This window comes from Oryctolagus cuniculus, chromosome 4 (genome assembly GCF_964237555.1).
Source record: "Oryctolagus cuniculus chromosome 4, mOryCun1.1, whole genome shotgun sequence".
NCBI classification, from domain to species: domain Eukaryota; kingdom Metazoa; phylum Chordata; class Mammalia; order Lagomorpha; family Leporidae; genus Oryctolagus; species Oryctolagus cuniculus.
In genome coordinates, this window is record NC_091435.1 from 20,126,082 (window position 1) to 20,146,118 (window position 20,037).

The 20,037-nt window shown below is 36.4% G+C and overlaps 1 protein-coding gene across 6 annotated transcripts in view; it reads right to left on the bottom strand.

Moving 5' to 3' along the window:
* The window catches only part of GABPA (GA binding protein transcription factor subunit alpha), a 52,185-nt gene that overhangs the window by 22,497 nt on the left and 9,651 nt on the right, over positions 1-20,037 (bottom strand). For all 6 annotated transcript variants that reach the window (XM_008267149.4, XM_008267150.4, XM_002716772.5 and 3 more), the window contains exons 3-6: positions 19,826-19,970; positions 15,967-16,051; positions 7,873-8,118; positions 500-694 (exon numbers count right to left, since the gene is read on the bottom strand). In XM_008267149.4, coding sequence (XP_008265371.1) covers positions 500-694; positions 7,873-8,118; positions 15,967-16,051; positions 19,826-19,970 — 671 coding nt within the window. The remainder of the gene's footprint in view (positions 1-499; positions 695-7,872; positions 8,119-15,966; positions 16,052-19,825; positions 19,971-20,037) is intronic.

Here is a 20,037-nt window from a genome sequence, read left to right on the forward strand (position 1 = left end):
ATTATTATAGGGAGTGCGTGATATAATGTGGGGCTGGAATTCCTGCGCAGTAGGTTTAATCGCTGCTTACAATGACGGCATCCCACTTTGGAGTGCCAGTTTGAGTCCCGGCTGCTCCATTTCTGTTCCAGCTTCCTGCTATGCTCCTGGGAAAGCAGTGAAAGATTGCCCCAGTACTTAGGTCCCTGCCACTCTTGTGAGAGACCAGGGTGGACTTCCTGGCTCCTGGCCCAGCCTGGGCTGTTGCAGGCATTTGGGGAGTGGACCATCAGATGAAGATATCTCTCGCTCTCTTCTCCTCTGTCACTGCCTTCTGAATAAACACATAAGTAAATCTTGGGGAAAAAAAAAAAGAATAATAAAGAGTTCTCAGTACTGCCTTACAGTTAAAAAACTGCATAATTATGTGCTTACTACTGCTATCAATAAACAAACCATTTATAAAAATAAAATCAAGCTTAAGGTACAATATAAATAGATAATAACTCCAATTTTATACATTTTCGAAGAAGCTCCAGATGACTCCAAAGAATCTCTCCCCGAGGGACCCGCTGAAAAAAATCTTCTTGGTTGAGACTACATAATTCTCTTCCTGAAATGTTGAGTGTGGTGAGGTCTATATCAGTCATGCTGAATTCCTTCATTACCCAAACCACCCAATGCAGGACTTGGTCTGTGGACCACTGTATAGGATCTAGAAAGAAAAATATTATCTTTAGCCTAGTTCCATCTTAGATATTACATGAATTTACATTAACTTGTCAATATACATACATGCACACATAGATAAAACCCATGCAGATTTTCTCTAAGTAAATGCATTATATAAAGTAAAAAAAAAATATTCTATATATTTTCTTCAACTCTTTTCAATCTAAATTTCCATTGGTGTCACTGAGTCTTCTTTTATCAAGAAAAACAAAATAAAGACTTGTTCTCTAGTTAATCAAATGGAAGAAAAAAATATACTGATTGTCCTGGAGAGAATGGAGTAAATTATCCAAGTTTGATATATTTTGCAGCAGTATCTGATTTGGTGCATTGAAAATAATTATTAAGGGGATTCTAAGAAGCTAGCCTTACTCTCAAGAACAACAGTTGTAGTCTTTTCTCCCTTTTCCTAATAAGTATTGGCTGAGTTAAATTTGATACTGGTATTCGTGCTTTAAGATGATCTATTTAAATAGCATAGGTTACATAATCAATAAGTGAATAATAGTCACTAGTAAATGGAAAAAAATCAACAAGAGTCAACTTACTATGAAAATGAATCAAGTATAAGAATATAGATTAGACAGCCACAGAAAATGTAAATTTTTCTCAAAGAAGTTAAGGAAGCAGGATTCTAGGAAGACAATGGCAAGGCTTGATTTTTGTTTTTTCCTTTTGGTAATTACTTTGAATGCACACATAAAAACGAAAAATCAACTAGAGAAAACCAAAACCCCATGGCCATTTACAATAAAACCATGTGACAAGACATACCCATGGTCCCTAAAATAAGAACAGGTGAAAAAGACAAAGCAGCAGTAGCCACAAGACCTCAACAGTCTCAGCTCTGTGCAAGACAAAGCAAAGGGACCACATAGCCATTCAGAACCTGAACACAAGAAAACCTGAACACAGCCAAGAAATATTCACTGAAAACACAACAGGCCAAACTGAAAGCAACATTTAAAAAGTCAAGTAGTTTTGCACAACTCTCTAACAGGTGAGTACAAGGGTCCAGGGTAAGGTCTAAAGAACTGGAGCAGCATAGCACTTAGAGCTTTCAAACTTAGCCAAGGATCACTTGGAAATGGGCAGGAACAGAAAACAAAAATTAGTACATGAACACCAAGGAAGCTAAAAGAAAGGCTTAGATAAAACTGGAATAAGGAAATAGGAAAACAACAGAAGATGGGGTTCTGTTAATTTAGAAATGCTATCCGGAACCACACCTCCCTTTAAAAGTCCATGAATGCTCATGAACAAAAATCTTTCAAGATCAAGAACGACTAGGGGAAATATAGCTGATTTGCTTTCTCAAATAGTATCAGAAATTTGTATTTTATGTACCTAAATAGCTATGTTGTACCTACTTTCCCTAAGACTCTAATAAAATGAAGGGTAAAGGAATTTCAAAAAGATGTAAAATCATAGCAACAGGAGTACAAAATGAGAGTCACAGATGGGAGATTTCAACTAATTTTTTAAAGACAATAAGCAAAGTGAAAACCAATTTAGCAGAGAAAGGGAAACTGACTTAAAATATCTACTAAGGAGAGAGAATTTCTGCCTACAGAACCTGTTTTAATGGCTTATAATGTGGTGGTTCTAGGTAGTATGAGGGGCATAAATCTAAAACGTAGGGGACTCATTTCAAGTAGAGGGCATGGTTAGAATCTCTACAGCCTCTCCCCTTCATTCTCAGGGGTCTGCTGAATGGGAGGATCCATACCCTTAAATACCAGAACATTTCAGATGGGAGACATGAAGTGGATATTAGAACAGCTTCCAATGGTAAAAGTCTACAAACTGAAGAGTGACACCTTATCTCTTCTCTGCCTCACTTCCTTTTCAAGACCTATCAATTCCAAATGGTTAACCCCAGTCTTCTACTCCTGAGGGTGCTTTGGCCAATTGTCTAGAGAAGTTGAAGACACCAACAAAAAGATCTAACAAACTAAGACATCCGAAAATCATTTCATGAAAAAGCCAATACTCCATTTTACTGGTGTACAGTCAACAAATCTTTCAGAACTCATTAGCTCTAAAATTAATTTTTAAGGAAATCTATTATGCAAAAAAATTTGTTGAATGGCAGAGAGAGGGGCTGGCACTGTGGCACAGGGGGTAAAGCTGCCACCTGTAGTGCCAGCATCCCACAGGGGGGCCGGTTTGAGTCCTGGTTGCTCCACTTCCGATCCAGCTCTCTGCTATGGCCTGGGAAAGCAGTAGAACATGGCCTAACTCCTTGGGCCCCTACAGCTGCATGGGAGACCCAGAAGAAGCTCCTGGCTCCTAGATATGGATCAGCACAGCTCTGGCTATTGTGGCCATCTGGGGAGTGAACCAGCAGATGGAAGACCGACCTCTCTCTCTCTGACTCTCCTTCCCTCTCTGTGTAACTCTGACTTTCAAATAAATAAATGAATCTTTAAAAAAAAAAAAAAAAAAAAGGAAAGGCAGAGAGAGATTATACACATAAGATCTTCTATCTATTGGTTCATTCCCCAAATGCCCACAGCCAGGGCTGGGCCAGACCAAAACCAAGGACTCTCTATCCAGGTCTTCTGAATGGGTGGCAGTGGTCCAAATACTTAAGCCATCACCAGCTGCTTTCCAGGGTGTGCATTAGCAGGAAGCCCAATCAGAAGCAGGTGGGATCCGATAAGGGGTGCAGGTATCCCAAGTGGTGGCTTAGCCACTGCTACAACACCCACTCTGATATTCATTCTTAAATGTGGATAGAAAATAATCAAGATATTTTAGAGAGACCAAAGGCAAAGCATTAAACAAAAAACAGAAAAACAGCATTAAACAAAAAACAGAAAAACAGAATCAAGAGGAAACACATATGCGGTAACAGGATTTTTTGAGTTAAAAAAATTACCATAATCAATATACTCAAGAGGTAATAGAAAACATATCTAAAATATAGGATACAAATGCTCTAGAAAAGAAGAAACAAAAATAAAAAACTTGTCTATGTAAATCAAAGTTGTAATATACAGACAATAAAATCTGGCAAAAAGTAGTACAAATAGCAAAAAGATGAAAAGGAAAAACACAGAGGATCAACCCGAGATATTCAACAAGAATATCAAAAAAATTACAGAAATACGGAAAGTATTTATCAAAATAATAATGCAACAAAAACTTCCAGAGTGGAAGGCTACCACTGTCTAGTATATCTACCTGAAAGAAATACAGAGCATGAGGCAGGAGTTTGGGTCTAGAGGGTAAGGTGCTATCTAGGACACCTGCACCTCATGAGAGTGCCTCCACTCCTGATTCCAGCTTCCTGCTAATGCACACCCTGGGAGACAACAGGTGATGATTCAGGTAGAGGGGTCACTGCCATCCATGTGAGAGACAGGAGCTGAGTTCCCAGTTCCTGGCTTCAGCCTGGCCCATCTATTGTGGCTATTTGGTGAGTAAAGAAGTAGATGGGAGACTTCTATCCATCTGTCTCCCTCTGCCTTTTGAATAAAATTTAAAACTATAAAAATAAAAATAACGTAAGGGCTGGCATTGTGGTACAGTCGGTGAAGCCACTGCTGGCAACACCGGCATCCTACATGAGCTGTGATTTGAGTCCTGGGTGCTCCACTTCTGATTCAGCTCCCTGCTAATGTGCATGAGAAAGCAGCAGCAGGATGGCCCAAGTGTTTGTGCCTTTGCCAACCAAAAGGGAGATCCAGCTGCAGTTCCAGTCTCCTGGTTTAGGCCTAGCCTAGCGCCAGCCATTGCAGCCATTTGGGAGTGAACCAGGGGATAGGAGATCTCAATCTCTCCAACTCTGTTTTCAAATAAATAAATAAATCTTTTAAAAAATTTTTTAAACTGTAATTACTCTGTAATTTAAAATTTCCTAATAACTACATTAATAAAGATGAAATTCATTTTAATAATGAATTTTAACTTTATATATCCAAATGTTACTTCAACATGTAATCAATACCAAAAAAAAGATTTTTTTACTTTCCTCTTTTGCATTGGGTAGTCTACACTTACAGCACATCTCAATCCTGAACAGGCATATTTCAAGGGCTCACATGTGACTACTGGCTATTGCAGTGGACAGTGTGGGAACAGAATGAAACTCTATAAGCCGTAACTATACAATGAATGAAAAGAACTCACTTTAAACCAATATAAAGATCAGAAATGAACCGAGTACAAAAGCCTCCAAAAAGAAGTAAGACAGGATATACAAAGGAACAGAGTTAAAATGCCCCAAACATCTTACAATGTAATAAGGTCATCAAAATTTTGAGGAAAAATGATTTTCACACTGAATATTCTATATCCAAACACTATCAAGAGAGAAGACATTTTAAGATGTATACAGCTCAAAAAACATCTACTTCTTAGGTATCCTTTCTAGAGAACCTATAAGAGAAAATAAGAAAATGAGTAAATAAAAGAATAAAAGTAGGAAAAACAAAAATATGAAATGTAGGAAAATAGGTGACCTAGCACTACAGAGAAGTAAAGGATAGGATCACAGCTCCACAGCAGATCTAGAAGGTTCAATTTAAATATAATTAAAAATTTATGAAAAACAATGACAGGCACAAAACAGATAAATGGAAATGAGAAAAAGTTAAGTCTTGGCATTTATAGAAACCTATGTAAGTTTAAAAAATGTCAACTTTGAACTTTAGGAAAACTAAAAGTTATACAGATATTAACTATGGTCGTACATTAAGTTATAACATACATACTTATAAGGCACATAATGACTAATGGTTTAAAATCACATAATATTACAAAATAAGGGAAAACAAAGTTTTATTTGATTCTGCAGGGGACAGAAGAGTTAAACCTCATCTATTATAACAGGAAGTCAGTAATGGTTAAAAGTTACAAAAAAAAAAGTTGTTTCACCTGGAGGACAAAACCGAGGCTAAAAACACTACTGTTTTTCCTAAGACTTTTATTCTTTAAACCAAGGGACATGCAGTTACCTTATAAAATTAAATTTGGTGCAAAAAAACTGAAATGTATACTTTTTTTATAATATGCATTTTCTATGACCTTCTAAATAGCTGTTATATACAATATATGATAAAGCTTACCCATGAACCTCAGGGGACAGCTATGGAAGTGGATAGCTTGGAAGATATAAGTCAACTGTATCTGCAACTTTCTTTTTTGCAAGAATATGTTTTTAAATGTTAGTATCTGATAATTCTAAGGGACAAAATATGAGTTTGTGTCTTTCTAAAATAATCATTCAAAAAACTGGAAAAAAAATAAAAATAGGGGGTTGGTACTATGATGCAGCAGGTCAAGCCACCCTCTGCAATGCCAGCATCCTATACTGGCGCTAGTTCGAATCCTGGCTGCTCCACTTCCAACCCAACTCTCTGCTAATATGCCTCAAATTAACAACTCAATAAACAGTTATCGGTCCATCTACAAATAAACTCAGGCCACCAATAACTGTAAACATTATACATGTGCTCCCTAGCACTTTTCTCCACCTGCCTCCCCAAAAAGTTTAGATTCAACTTCTCTTTCTTAAATGTCTATTTCATGTAATTTACTTTTGTCTCTCAAATTCTATAATTTGTTTTGTTTAAATCTAGCAATGACCCCTCTGGATGCCAAAGCAAGTAGTACTTGGTCGTTACCTGACTTTCTCAGCAGGGTCTGAGCGTCTTGACCATAGAACACTTTTCCTTGGGAGACGCTGGCTAGCCTAGTGATTAAGACACTCACATCCCACAACGGAGAATCCCAGCTCTGGATCCTGACTGCAGCTTCCTGACAATTAAGATGTTGGGAGGCAGTGGTGATGGCTCAAGTAATTGGGTTCATGTCACCCATGTAGGAGACCTGGATTGAGTTTCTGGATCTTGGCTTCCACCCTGGCTCAGGACCAGCATTTAGGAGCGATTCATCAGATGGAAGCTCTCTATTAGATCCTTGTTTCTGTGTCTCAATTGAAAAAACAAAAACAAAAGCCTCTCCTTTAATTTTAGAGTCACTAAGATAGTTGCTTTTTTTTCACTCTACCTCTACAGCTACTTCTTGTCTCCTTTTTCTTTTCCCCAACTCTAATTTAAAGGGCTTAGGAACCAGTGTTTAACACTGTGTTGTTCTTTTCTGTTTCTCTCGATCAGAGGCTACCCATACCTTCATGGCTTCAAATACAAATTTAATGTATATAAGTGCCATACAACAACTTTGTCTCTAGTGCAAATCTCATGCACCTGAAACTACTTTGACTTCAAAATCAAGTGCTAACAACTTGCATATAAAAGTCTGTGGCATATCAGACTTCTCCGCTTTTTCAATAAGGCTTTTAAGGCAAGTTGTCGTTTCTTTTATATCACAATAAACCCAGTATTTAACACAGTGCTGGCATATGATAGTGTTCACTGTACAAGTAAAGAAAGGCAACCAATTTTTATCAAGATTATTGTATTGTCTTAGTCACCCAAGCTTGTGAAGTTAGAGCAATATTTTAATCTACTTTCTCTACCTTCATACAATCTGTCAATCTGCTCAGTACTATCACTGTTTTCATCTACCTCTAACTTTCCACTCCCAAAACAATTAGTCTAACCTAGACATTAGCTCCACTGTATAAATTACATTACATCCTGCTTGCTTTACTTAGTCTCTATCTGCTCCAACAAATGCCATATACCACTGCAACATCTTTATCATTTCATCAATCAAAAACATCATTTCTATAATGCTACAGAGTAACTCCATATGCACTAAATTGTCGCACTACTCAAATATACTTCCTGTCAAGAATATCCTCCCTGCCCAATAGTTCCTTGTTTATAATAAACTTTTCCTCAATTTTCTCCCAGACCACCATGCCGCCTTTGATATTCTATTAGCATGTTGCTTTGACACAAGTACTGACAGAGTAAAAACATGCTACCTTTAGGGTAATTATTTTTTTTATTAATCTTCTCTCTTCTACACTGTGCACACCCTAAGGGCAGTAATTTTTTAATACATTCTTAACACTTAGGGTGGTATCTGTCCATCATGTGTACTTAAACGTGTATTTCAATTAAAAATGAGAAATGGAAAATCAGCATTCTTCATAAAAATTCTACATTTAAAATAGATTATAACTTACTAACTTTAGTGTCAACCTTAATTCTTATTCTGACAGATAATTGTGGATTTTATTACCATAGGGTATCCCAAGGCGTTCTTGTTCTTTCCTGTAACCTTCCAGTGCAGCAGCCCATCTTGTCACCTGCTCTGAGGTTTCATCTGAAATGGTCGTGATATGTTTTGTGCCATCAAGGGTTATCACTTGAGCTTCCTCAACAAGGTGTGCTTCTGCTTCAGCATGATGGGCATCTGGATCAATGACCACTTCAACGGTTTCCGCAGTTTTAACAATCTCAAGGATGTTCAGTTTGGGCTCGATTCCTTAACAAATTAAAAGCAAAAGTTATGAATCTAAATTGAATCACAGAAGATTTTTTAAAAAGTATGTGTTCTCTAAAGATATGATTTTAAATGATTTTAGTAATGGTTCCATAGAAGTTAACATCACTATTAATAATAAATATAATTGTAAATATAATTGATTCTGTAATAAAAGAATTGCATCAATATTAATTTTCTGATTTTGATACCTGTACTATGGTCATTAATTAGGAAAAATGGTACTAGTTCTTACCAGAATAAAATTTTAAAAATATTAAAATAAAAAGTACTAAACATGGAGTTCGAAATAAAACAGATTAGGGGAAATCCAACTAAGTAGTGAGCCATTCTCAGGATTTGAAAAAGAAAATCTGGGGATGGCGTTGTGGTACAGTGGGTTAAGCTGCCCCTGGCAAAACCGGCTTCTATGAGAGCTGGTTTAAGTACCATCTGCTCCACCTCTGATTTGGCTTCTTGCTACAGTGCCTGAGAAAGCAACAGAAGATATCCAGATGGTGTTCCTGGCTCCTGGCTTCAACCTGGTCCAGCCCTGGCCATTGTGACCATTTGGAGAGTGAAGCTGTAGTTGGAAGAGCTCACTTACTCTAACTTGGCCTTTCAAATAAAATACTAAGAAAAAAATAATAACTTTCTAAGCAAATAAAAATTAATTAATTACTAATTTCTGCTCTTTTTATAGGACGAACTGTGTTAAGAATGATGCCGAGTTTATTAAAGTCACATCAAATCCTGAGGATATTCAAGCCATTGTATGAAGGTGTTAAAAACTGTAATTCCTATGGAAATAAAAAAAATTAAAATGAGGCAAATGATTTATCAATACAGAGACTCCTCAATGCTTGATGCAGGATGAAAACATTTAAACCTATGTTTCATAAATTATAATTAAGAAATTATGCCATAAAACAAGTATTTAGTCATATCTATACAATTGTAAGATATACTATGATTATCTATTCAAAGCAGAATAACCAGCCCTTTATGATACTTATGTTAAACTGATAGCTCTAAAAAACTATAATACTGCTGAATAGCTATTGTTTGCTTATTAAATGTAACAGTCTATGTCAAAATTTAATCAAGTACATCTGAAGCAGAAAGTAAAATTCAATTTCAGTCTCCTGTGAAAATTAGTATTACAAGAAAATGGACACACAACCATTCATTAGAGGGCATAAGGGGAAGCTGCTTTTTCAAGTACAACTGAAAAAAATAATCAGAATTTAAAAAAAAAAACTTTATTAAGATATATTCCCTAATCCTATTACTGTTTTTCCTATTTGGTGTTGTGTACTTAATTTTTTTTCAAACAGAAAGATGTCTATTTCACAAATATATAGTAAATTTTAATAGTCACATGATTAAAACTACTACAGTGTGTTATTCTTTTTTTTTTTTTTTTTTTTTTGACAGGCAGAATGGATAGAGAGAGAGACAGAGAGAAAGGTTTTCCTTTTGCCGTTGGTTCACCCTCCAATGGCCGCCACGGCTGGCGCACTGTAGCCAGTGCACCGCGCTGATCCGAAGGCAGGAGCCAGGTGCTTCTCCTGGTCTCCCATGGGGTGCAGGGCCCAAGCACTTGGGCCATCCTCTACTGCCTTTCCTGGCCACAGCAGAGAGCTGGCCTGGAAGAGGGGCAACCGGGACAGAATCTGGTGCCCCGACCGGGACTAGAACCCGGTGTGCCGGCAATGCTAGGTAGAGGATTAGCCTAGTGAGCCGCGGCGCCGGCCATATAATTCTTAATAATCTGTTTGACAATGACTTAAAACAAAGCTTGACAAAACACTGTTATTTGCAGCAAAACTGACATACACAGGCATTTCTTTTTTTGTTTCTTAATTTTAGCTCCCACATATAAGGAAAAACACATAGTATGTGTCTTTCTGTGTCTGGCTTATTTCACTCAACATAATTTGCAACCACTGTGATGCAAATGATAGAATTTCATTTTTTATAATCGAATAATATTCCATTACATACACACACATATACTACATTTTCTGTATCCATTCATCTGATCATGGACACTTTGGTTGACTCCACACTTTGTTTATTGTGAATAGCGCGGCTATAAACATGATGGTGCAGGTATTTCTAACACAGTGTGTTCATGCTTTTTGGGTATATACCCAGTAATGGGACTGGTGGATGATATGACTAGTTTGTTTCTAGTTACTAAAGAAATGTCCATACTGTTTCCCACAGTAGGTATACTAACTGATATTTCCACCAACAATTTCCCTTTCTCCACATCATCACCAGCATTTGTTCTTTCAGATAACAGCCATTCAGACAGGGGTGAGATAATTCTCTCCCTGTGGTTCTAATTTGCATTTTCCTGATGTCTAGTGCCTAATCCTCTAATTACATACTAAGGGCATTATGTAATGATTCAGCGATCAATTCAGTGGAGGATGTAACTATAATAAATACATAAGCAACCAACTACATGGTACCTGACTGTTTAAAAGACATGTTAATAGAGGGGCCGGTGCTGTGGCACAGTGGGTTAAAGCCCCAGCTTGCAGCGCCGGCATCCCGGCTGCTCCACTTCTGATCCAGCTCTCTGCTATGGCCTGGGAGGGCAGCAGAAGATGGCCCAACTCCTTGGGCCACTGCATCGGTGTAAGAGACCTGGAAGAAGCTCCTGGCTTCAGCTCAGCTCAGCTCTGGCCATTGCAATCATTTGGGGAGTCAACCAGCAGAATGGAAGACCTCTCTCTCTCTCTGGCTCTACTTCTCTCTATAACTCCTTTGTCTTTCAAATAAATAAAATAATTCTTAAAAAAAAAATGTTGATGCATCTGAAGGGAAACACAGACTCAAACACAATAGTAATGTAAATACCCCACTTTCAGTAATAGACGGATCAACCAAACAGAAAATCAGCAAGGAAACAACTGAGTTAATTGACACTATAAAGCAAAGGGACCTAAGCAGTATCTATAGAACTTTTCACCCCACAGTGGCAGAATACACATTCTTCTCATCGGTGCATGGAACTTTCCCTAGGGTAGACCACACACTAGGCTATAAAGCAAATTTCAGCAAATTCAAAAAAATCAAAATCATACCATGTATCATCACTGACCAAAATGGGATAAAGCTGGAATCAATAGCTCAAGAATCTCTAGATACACAAACACACAGAGACTGAACAACATGGTCCTGAATGACCAGTGGGTCATAGAAGAAATCAAAAGATACATCAAAAAATTTCTGGAAACAAATGAAGACAATACATCATATCATATCAAAACTTATGATAGAGCAAAAGCAGTGTTAAGAGGTAAGTTTATAGGAATCAGTGCCTACATAAAGAAATTGGAATGCCACCAAATAAATGAGCTATCAATGCATCTCAAGGACCTAAAAAAACAACCAAACCCAAAATTAGTAGGAGGAAAGAAATAATTAAAATTAGAAAATAAACAAAATTGAAACAACAAAATAAAACCCAAAATATCACTGAAATGAGAAACTTTCTTTTTGAAAAAACAAACAAAAATGATACAATACTGGCACAACCGGAAAAAAAAAAAAAAAAAAAAAAGAGAAGATCCAAATCAATAAAATCCGAGATGAAAAAGGAAATGTAACAACAGATACCACAGAAATAAAAAGAATCATCAAGAATTACCACAAAATTACTACTAAAAATTACTAAAATTTGTATGCAAACTAATTGGGAAATCTAGAGGAAATAGATTCCTAGACATATACAATCTACCAAAATTGAGTCATGAAGACAGAAAACCTCAACAGACCAATAACCAAGACATGGATTAAATTAGTAACAAAGACCCTCCCAACAAGGAAAAGTCCAGGACCGGACAACTTCACTGCTAAGTTCTACCCAGACATTTAGAGAAGAACTAATTCCAGTTCTCCTCAAGCTATTCCAAACAACTAAAGGGAGGGAATCCTCCCAAACTCCTTCTGTGAAGCATGCATCATCTTAATTTCTAAGCCAGGAAAAGATGCAACAGACAAAGAGAACTACAGACCAATATTCCTGATTAACATAGACACAAAAATCCTCAACAAAACATTAGTTAATTGAATTCAAGAACACATCATTCACCTGAACCAAGTGGGATTTATCCCTCATATGTGGGATGGTTCAACATTTGCAAATCAATGTGATATATCATACTAACAAACTGAAGAACAAAAACCACAGTTCTCCCAAAAGATGCAGAAAAACGATTTGACAAAATACAACATCCTTTCATGATGAAAACTTTAAGCAAACTGGGTACAGAAGAACATTCCTCAACACAATCAAGGCAATTTATGACAAAACCACAGCAAGCATCCTATTGACTGGGGAAAAAGCTAGAAGCATTGCCCCAGGATACAGAACCAGATATGTATGCCCACTCTCACCATTGCTACTTAATATAGTACTGTAAGTTTTAGCCAGAGGGGCCGGCACTGTGTCATAGCAGGTAAAGCCACCACCTGCAGTGCCGGCAATCCCTTATGGGCACCGGTTCAAGTCCTGGCTGCTCCATTTCCGATTCAGCTCTCTGTTTTGGCCTGAGAAAGCAGTAGAAGATGGCTCAATTCCTTGGGCCCCTGCATCCGCGTAGGAGACTGGGAAGAAGCTCCCAGCTCTAATTGGTGTAGCTCCAGCTGTTGAAGCCAACTAGGGAGTGAATCATCATCGGATGGAAGACCTCTCTCTCTCTCTCTCTCTGTGTAACTCTTTCAAATAAACAAATAAATCTTAAGAAAAAAAAAGTTTTAGCCAGAGCCATTAGGCAAGAAAAAGGAATGAGATACAAATTGGAAAAGAGGAAATCAAACTATCCCTATTTTATATGGTAAGATCCTATACATGGGGATCCAAAAGACTCCACTGACAGACTACTGGAACTCAAAACACAGATTGGTAAAGTGGAAGGATTTAAAAATCAACAGGGAAAAATCAAGAGCCTTTGTATACACAAATAATATCATGGCTGAGAAGGAGCTTTTACGATCAATCACATTCACAATAGCTCCCAAAAGAATCAAATACCTTGTAATGCATTTAACCAAAATGTCAAAGACCTCTATGATGAAAAATAAATAAACAGAAGATATTAAAAAATGGAAAAATCTTCCATGTCCATGGATTCAAATAATCAACATCATCAATGTCCATACTACCAAAAGCAATTTACAGATTCAAGGTGATCCCAATCAAAATACCAATAAAATTCTTGTAGATCTAGGAAAAAGAAGATGCTAAAATTGTGGAAACACAAGAGACCCTAAAGAGCTAAAACAATCTTATACAACAAAAACAAAGCTGCAGGCTTAACAATACCTGATTTCAAGCCATGTTACAGGGCAGTTGTAATAAAACAGCTTGGTATTGGCACAAAAACAGACTTGTAGACCAGTAACAGAAACTCCAAAAATCAATACATGCATCTACAAGCAACTTATCTTTGACAAAGAAGCTAAAATCAATCCCTGGAACAAAGAGTCTCTTTAACAAATGGTGCTGAAGAAACTAGATCTCCACATGCATTAGTATGAAATTAGACCCCTACCTTACACCTTATACATAAATCCACTCAAAACTGATCAAAGACCCAAATCTACAAATGATACCATCAAATTATTAGTTCACACTGGGGAAACTCTGCTATATTTTGGCATAGGACAAGACTTCTTGGAAAAGATCCCAGAAGCACAGGCAATCAAAGCCAAAATTGACAAGTGGGATTACATCAAGCTGAGAAGCTTCTGCACTGCAAAAGAAACACTCAGCAACAAGAGGAAAGCGACAGAATGGGAGAGAATATTTGCAAACTATGCAACTGATACAGGCTTAACATCCAGAATCTATAAAGAGCTCAAGAAAATCAACAACAAAACAATCCAGTTAAGAAATGGGCACAGGACTCAAACTGGCATTTTTCAAGAGAGGAAATTCAAACGGCCAAAAGACACTTGAGAACATGCTCAGGATCACTAGCTGTCAAAGAAATGCAAATCAAAACCTCAATGAGATTTCATTTCACTCCGGTTAGAATGGCTCTTATACAGAAATCCATAAATGACAAGTACTGGTGAGGATGTGTGGAAAAAGGTACCCTCATCCACTGTTGGTGGGAACGTAAACTGGTACAGCTATTGTGGAAGACAATATGGAGATACCTCAGAAATCTGAATACAGACCTACTATGGGATTCAGCCATCCCACTCCTGGGAATTTACCCAAACAAAAAGTAATCAGTATATGAAAGAGTTATCTGTACCCCCATGTTCACTGCAGCTCAATTCACAACAGCTAAGATATGTCCATCAACTGTTGACTGGATAAAGAAATTATGATGTATAAACACTGTGGAGTATTACTCAGCTGTAAAAAAAAAAAAAGAAAGAAAGAAAAAGAAAAAGAAATCCTATCTTTTGCCACAAAATGGATGCAACTGGAAACCATTATACTTAGTGAAATAAGCCAGTCCCAAAATGATATCATACGTCTTCCCTGATCTAAGGTAACTAATAGAGTACCTGAAAAGTAATGCATTGGAGTGAAATAGACATTTCGAGATTCAATAATTGTTTATAGTCTTTTTCTCTTCCACTGAGGAAAAGTGGTCTTTTTTTTTTTCTTTTTCTCTTCATACTATTAGCTGAACTCTTTTTTTTAAGTAGAGTAGAGTTAACTATATGATCATTAAGTATTACTGAAAATAGATCCTTATGAAAAGTAAGAGTGAGAGGGAGGGCCAAGGCAGGGTCAGAGCATAGGCAGAAGTGAGGGTGGTGGAAGTGTCACTACGTTCCAAATCTGTATATTTCAAATGTATGAAACTTGTATAACTCAAATAAAATTTGGAAAAAAAAAAAAAAAGAGGTCACTAGGCTTATAAAGACAAAAACAGTGAATTTCTTCAACAGTTAATCCTATGGGGATTAAGGATTAGAAGTACATAACTACCAATTTCAAAGTCTGAAGAAAACTTTGGCTTATTAAAACACAAAATATACCCCTCCAAAAAAAGAATGCATAATGTATCTACAGAATTTAACAGATCACTATTGATAATAAAAACAATTCAACAGAACTTCTATAATAACAGAATTGTCTGAATATTAATTTCTCAATTTGATATATTATGAAACAAAAAATTGTGGGCAAATATGTTCAGAAACTAAATTATTCTAAAACTCACGTCAGATATCCCAACAAACAATATTTTTAAAAACTAAATTTCAGCCTACAACAAATGGTTTCCCAATTTTGTAATGTGTGTACTTATACATGATTAGTAAAATTCTGTGATGGCTATGGCTGACTAGGTCACTTCCCATGCTTCTCACATTCTTCTCTCAGTGCTAAACTGTAGAGACAATTGTAGGCATAATTCCAGGCTGATTTAGGCTTTATATTCATCAGTGTAAACCTTCTTTGGAAATGAGTTAAAAGGACAAGGAGGCACATGGCATCCAAATGCTGACTAGTGTAGATCGCTGAAAGGGCAGGATGGTTCTAAGCTGACAGCCACAGTAGCTGCTTCCATTTGTAGTATTTTCCATACGGAGTAGGGCTGCAGCTTCCTTGGCAGTCCAATGTGACTGAGACATTTTTAGGAAGTGAGCTAGAACCTTCCAGGCCTCTTTGTGATTCCGCTGTTTGCTTTAGTATAATACATCCCCCTTAAGGATTAAACTAGGTGGAACGGTGCTATATTACGCGAAAGATACAACTAAACCAAGAGCATGAGCGTATGGCTATAACACCGCACTATCATTTAGACAACTATCTAAAACATAAAATTTGAGTTAATATATCAGAAAGTCATGAGCTAAACTTACCTTGGTAAGAAATTACCTGTACACTAAGCTGTACAGTTCCATCTGTCTTTACTCCTTGGTCAAATAAACTTCGTTCTGGATCCAGCTAAACATGGATAAAATGAAGAAAATGCTCAATCATTAGACGAAGGCACCTGTTTCTGGTTTAAATGGGCATAACCAAATAGGACTTAAAATACTTTTAACATAGCAACTGAATTATAAGAACATATTTAATTACACAATTTGCCATATTATGTAACTATTTGTGAAGACTGAAAATATTTCAACCACTGATGGAGTCATTAAGGATAATATAAACCATCATATTAATTTTATGTAGCAGTTTTCCCTAGCTCTGGATTCTAGTTTAGGATCTTAAATAATGCTAAAGGCAATTATTTATTCTATAAATGCATTTAAAGCTGAATATAATGTAGTACCTGCTATGAATAAGTAGTTAATTAGTAGTGACCACTCCTCTGAATCTATTAACACAGTACCGTCATATTTCCCTTGTAATAAATGCCACATCTCTGATCACCAAGTTATTAAAACTGAAGGATTTATGACCTTACTATTTTACTGACTTATGAATATCTTGTCATAATTCTATATTACTTCATAGTAGTGTTTTTCCCCTTTTTTCTCCTCAAGGTGAAATGTATTTCACACAGTGATAAGCTGATGATTAAAAAAAATAGTAATAATTCTAACTTCTAGATACTTTCTGTTACCTTGCAAGCAGGATTCTATTATAATTGCCTTAATAATACCTGTGTATGTCTGTCCATCATGTAGCTGAAGGTACAAGCTTCCTCACTCTAATTCTCAAGAATTCAACTGATACATGGTATCAAACACATTTTCTAATATTAAGAATGTCATATGTAAACCCATAACATAAGTGATTATTCATCTAACTGAAGAGGAAGAAGACAAACCGTGTAACCCTGTAGAGATAAGGATAAACTTGGCAGTTTCACTCCTTAATATACAGTCTCTATCTGACATCTTGCTAAAAATTCTCCTAACAACAAAACATTTTTCTCTTTGTTTAACAGATATTAGTTTTATTTAATTGAACCTATGAAATGTGTAACTCTGAAAGTAAGCACTAAGGTACTGAATATACTAGCTAGTTGTTAAGACCTAGCACAAGAACAAAACTGAAGCACAATGTTAATTTTCTAAAATATTCTTCAAAGTACAACTCAGCTGTTGTTCCATCAGCATTCAAGTTAGCATACATCTGAAACTGTAAAAGCATTAACACAGCAGCAAGCTTTCAGACTCCAAACCTATGGCAGCACTCACTGACACACACAACATACATTGTCATCCTCACGTTCATTTTCAGGATACAGGGTAGAATGCAAGAACAGTTGGGGCATGGGTGGGAGTGATGGTAGGGGAAATTATCACTATGTTCCTAAATCTGTATATATGAAATACATGAAACTTGTATAACTTAAAAAAAAAAAGCCACCAAAAAGAAAGTGACCTTACCTCCAAGACTAACTCTGAATCCTGACAAGCCACTGTACTTGACCATATTTCCATTTATTCAACTAATATTTATTGTGCACTTTACAAACTATACTTTCATTGTGGACAGGTCAGTTATTATGAAAGGTCATGTATTATGAAAGACAACTAAGTACAGCCTTCTTTTAATGTACAAATGAGAAAAATCAGGTAAAGTCCAGTAACACTGAGTTACTCACTAGAAACCTTTAAAATGTCTGCCTCAAACAAATGAACAGTTTTAGAGTCACACAGGCTTGGCTTCAAATCCCTTTTTAGCTACACATTGGGCAAATTATTTAACCTCTTTAAATCTGTTTCTACATCTACACAAAAAGGATAAATAATTATATTGACTTCAAAGACTGATTTAAAAAATTAGATAATTAGATACTTATCCAAGTATCTTTTCACTCAACATATCCTGCCTATACAGCTTTAGTTCAGTAATTTTTCATGGCTACTTTGAATTACACTGTATGGAATTCATTGAATCTCCTGGTTTTGGAATGTTTGGGTTGCTTTCAGTTTTTGCAAAACCATGAATGAACATCCTCATACATATACCTTTGCCCGGCCTGGTGAGTGTTTCTCTGGAAACAATTCATTGAGGTGGAACTGTTACATTTCACTTTTAACATCAAGATATTCAATGCTTGACTGCCTTCCAAAAAGGCTGTGCTAATCTCACTCTTAAGAAAAAAATCTTATATCACTAAAATCGTTAACAGTTCTAGACTCACCTATATATCCTAGTTTTACCATTACTAGACATAGATTAAAAAAAAGATTAAAATAGGATTAAATGGTAGCTGAAACACACAAACCTCATTACATTTGAATTAACTGTACAATAAATCTTATTTAAAATAGTAGTATTATACAATGATGTGAATTTTTTAAAAATTAAGGCAAAACTAATACTAAGTATATCTCAAAGCATATGGAGAAGTAAAGAATAAAACCAAATATGAAAAATGAAAAAATATATATTAGTATAAAAATATAAAATTCTAGTACTTATTCATATCTTTAAGGAAGATCATAGAGAAACTATTTGAGCAATTCTATTTAGGACACTACCTTTCATATACCAAAGTACTTCTTCAAAGAGTATCATAAAACGTTAACTATGAATATGCTACAATACATTATTATAATACTACCATGGATAAAACCTTATTGAAATAAAATTCCAACTAAAATCAGTTAATATTTTAATTCCTATCCAAAATTCACTGCCAGAGAAAATGAAATGAATGTAAAAATTATTTAGTCAAATTATTTATTTTAAAGATAAAGAAGCTGACAAACAAGCTGAATGCTGCCTAGAAATACAATTTCTAGGCTTCTAAGGTCAATCTACCTTCCACTATTCTATATTTAACCTCTGATTCAGGTGGGGCTGGCACTGTGGCATAGCAGGTAAAGCTGTGACATGCAACACTGGCACCCGATATGAGCACAGGTTCATGTCATGGCTGTTCTACTTCCAACCCAGCTCCCTGCTAATAGCCTAGGAAAAGCAGCAGAAGATGGTCTAAGTAGTTGGGTCCCTTTCACCAATGCGGAAGACCTCAAAGAAACTCCTGGCTTCAACATGGCACAGTCCAGGCCTCTGCAGCCATCTAGGGAGTAAGCCAAGGGATGGAAATTCTCTGTTTCTGTCTCCTTTTTTCTGTGTAACTCTGATTTTCAAGTAAGTCCTTTAAAAAAAAGGAAAAAAGCCCCGATTCTGATTTAGTAAACTTACCATTTTACATTGAAGTAAAAGGCAAAATGTTTAATTTGCTGTTCAACCTTTTAAAATTAATATTGCTTTTAAAATATAATTTTAAATGGAGGAAATTTTGCTCAAAGAATTTATTTCATATGCTCACATTTTGTTAACACGAGTCGATCTACTTACACAGGTAAAGGCTATAGCTATACAGATAAAAGACTAACAAAAATGCTACTATAAGGGGCCAGCATTGGCTACCTGCAATGCCAGCATTCCTTATGGGCTCCAGTTCAAATCCCGGCTGCTCCACTTCCAATCTAGCTCCCCAGTAATGCGCCAGGGAAAAGCAGCAGAAGAGGGCCCAAGTCCTTGGGTCCCTACTTCTATGTGGAAGACCCTGATGAAGCTTCCGGTTCTAGGCTTCAGCCTGGCCCAGCCCCCAGCCTGGCTCAGCCCCAGCCACTGCAGCCATCTGGGAAGTGAACCAGTGGATGGAAGATCTCCTTTCTCTTTGTGTCTCTCCCCCTCTCTGTCTCTGTAACTCTGCATTCAAATAAATAAAATAAATCTTTAAAAAATATATTAGTATGCTGATTGAAATACTGAAAAACAAAATAAAATAAAAATTACCTGGATATCTTGCAGACAAATTTCATGAGCATCCAATGAACACTGCAGTCTTGGTTCTAGCAGTTTCTTTAAATTGCCTATTGGTTCATTGATGTCTATGGCCTGGCTTACACATTCAGCTGGGGTGTAGGTTTGTTCTACAATGCTAAATGTTAAAGGATATAGGGTTAACAATTACATTTTTGCCCTGGATATTATAGTACTAATACCCT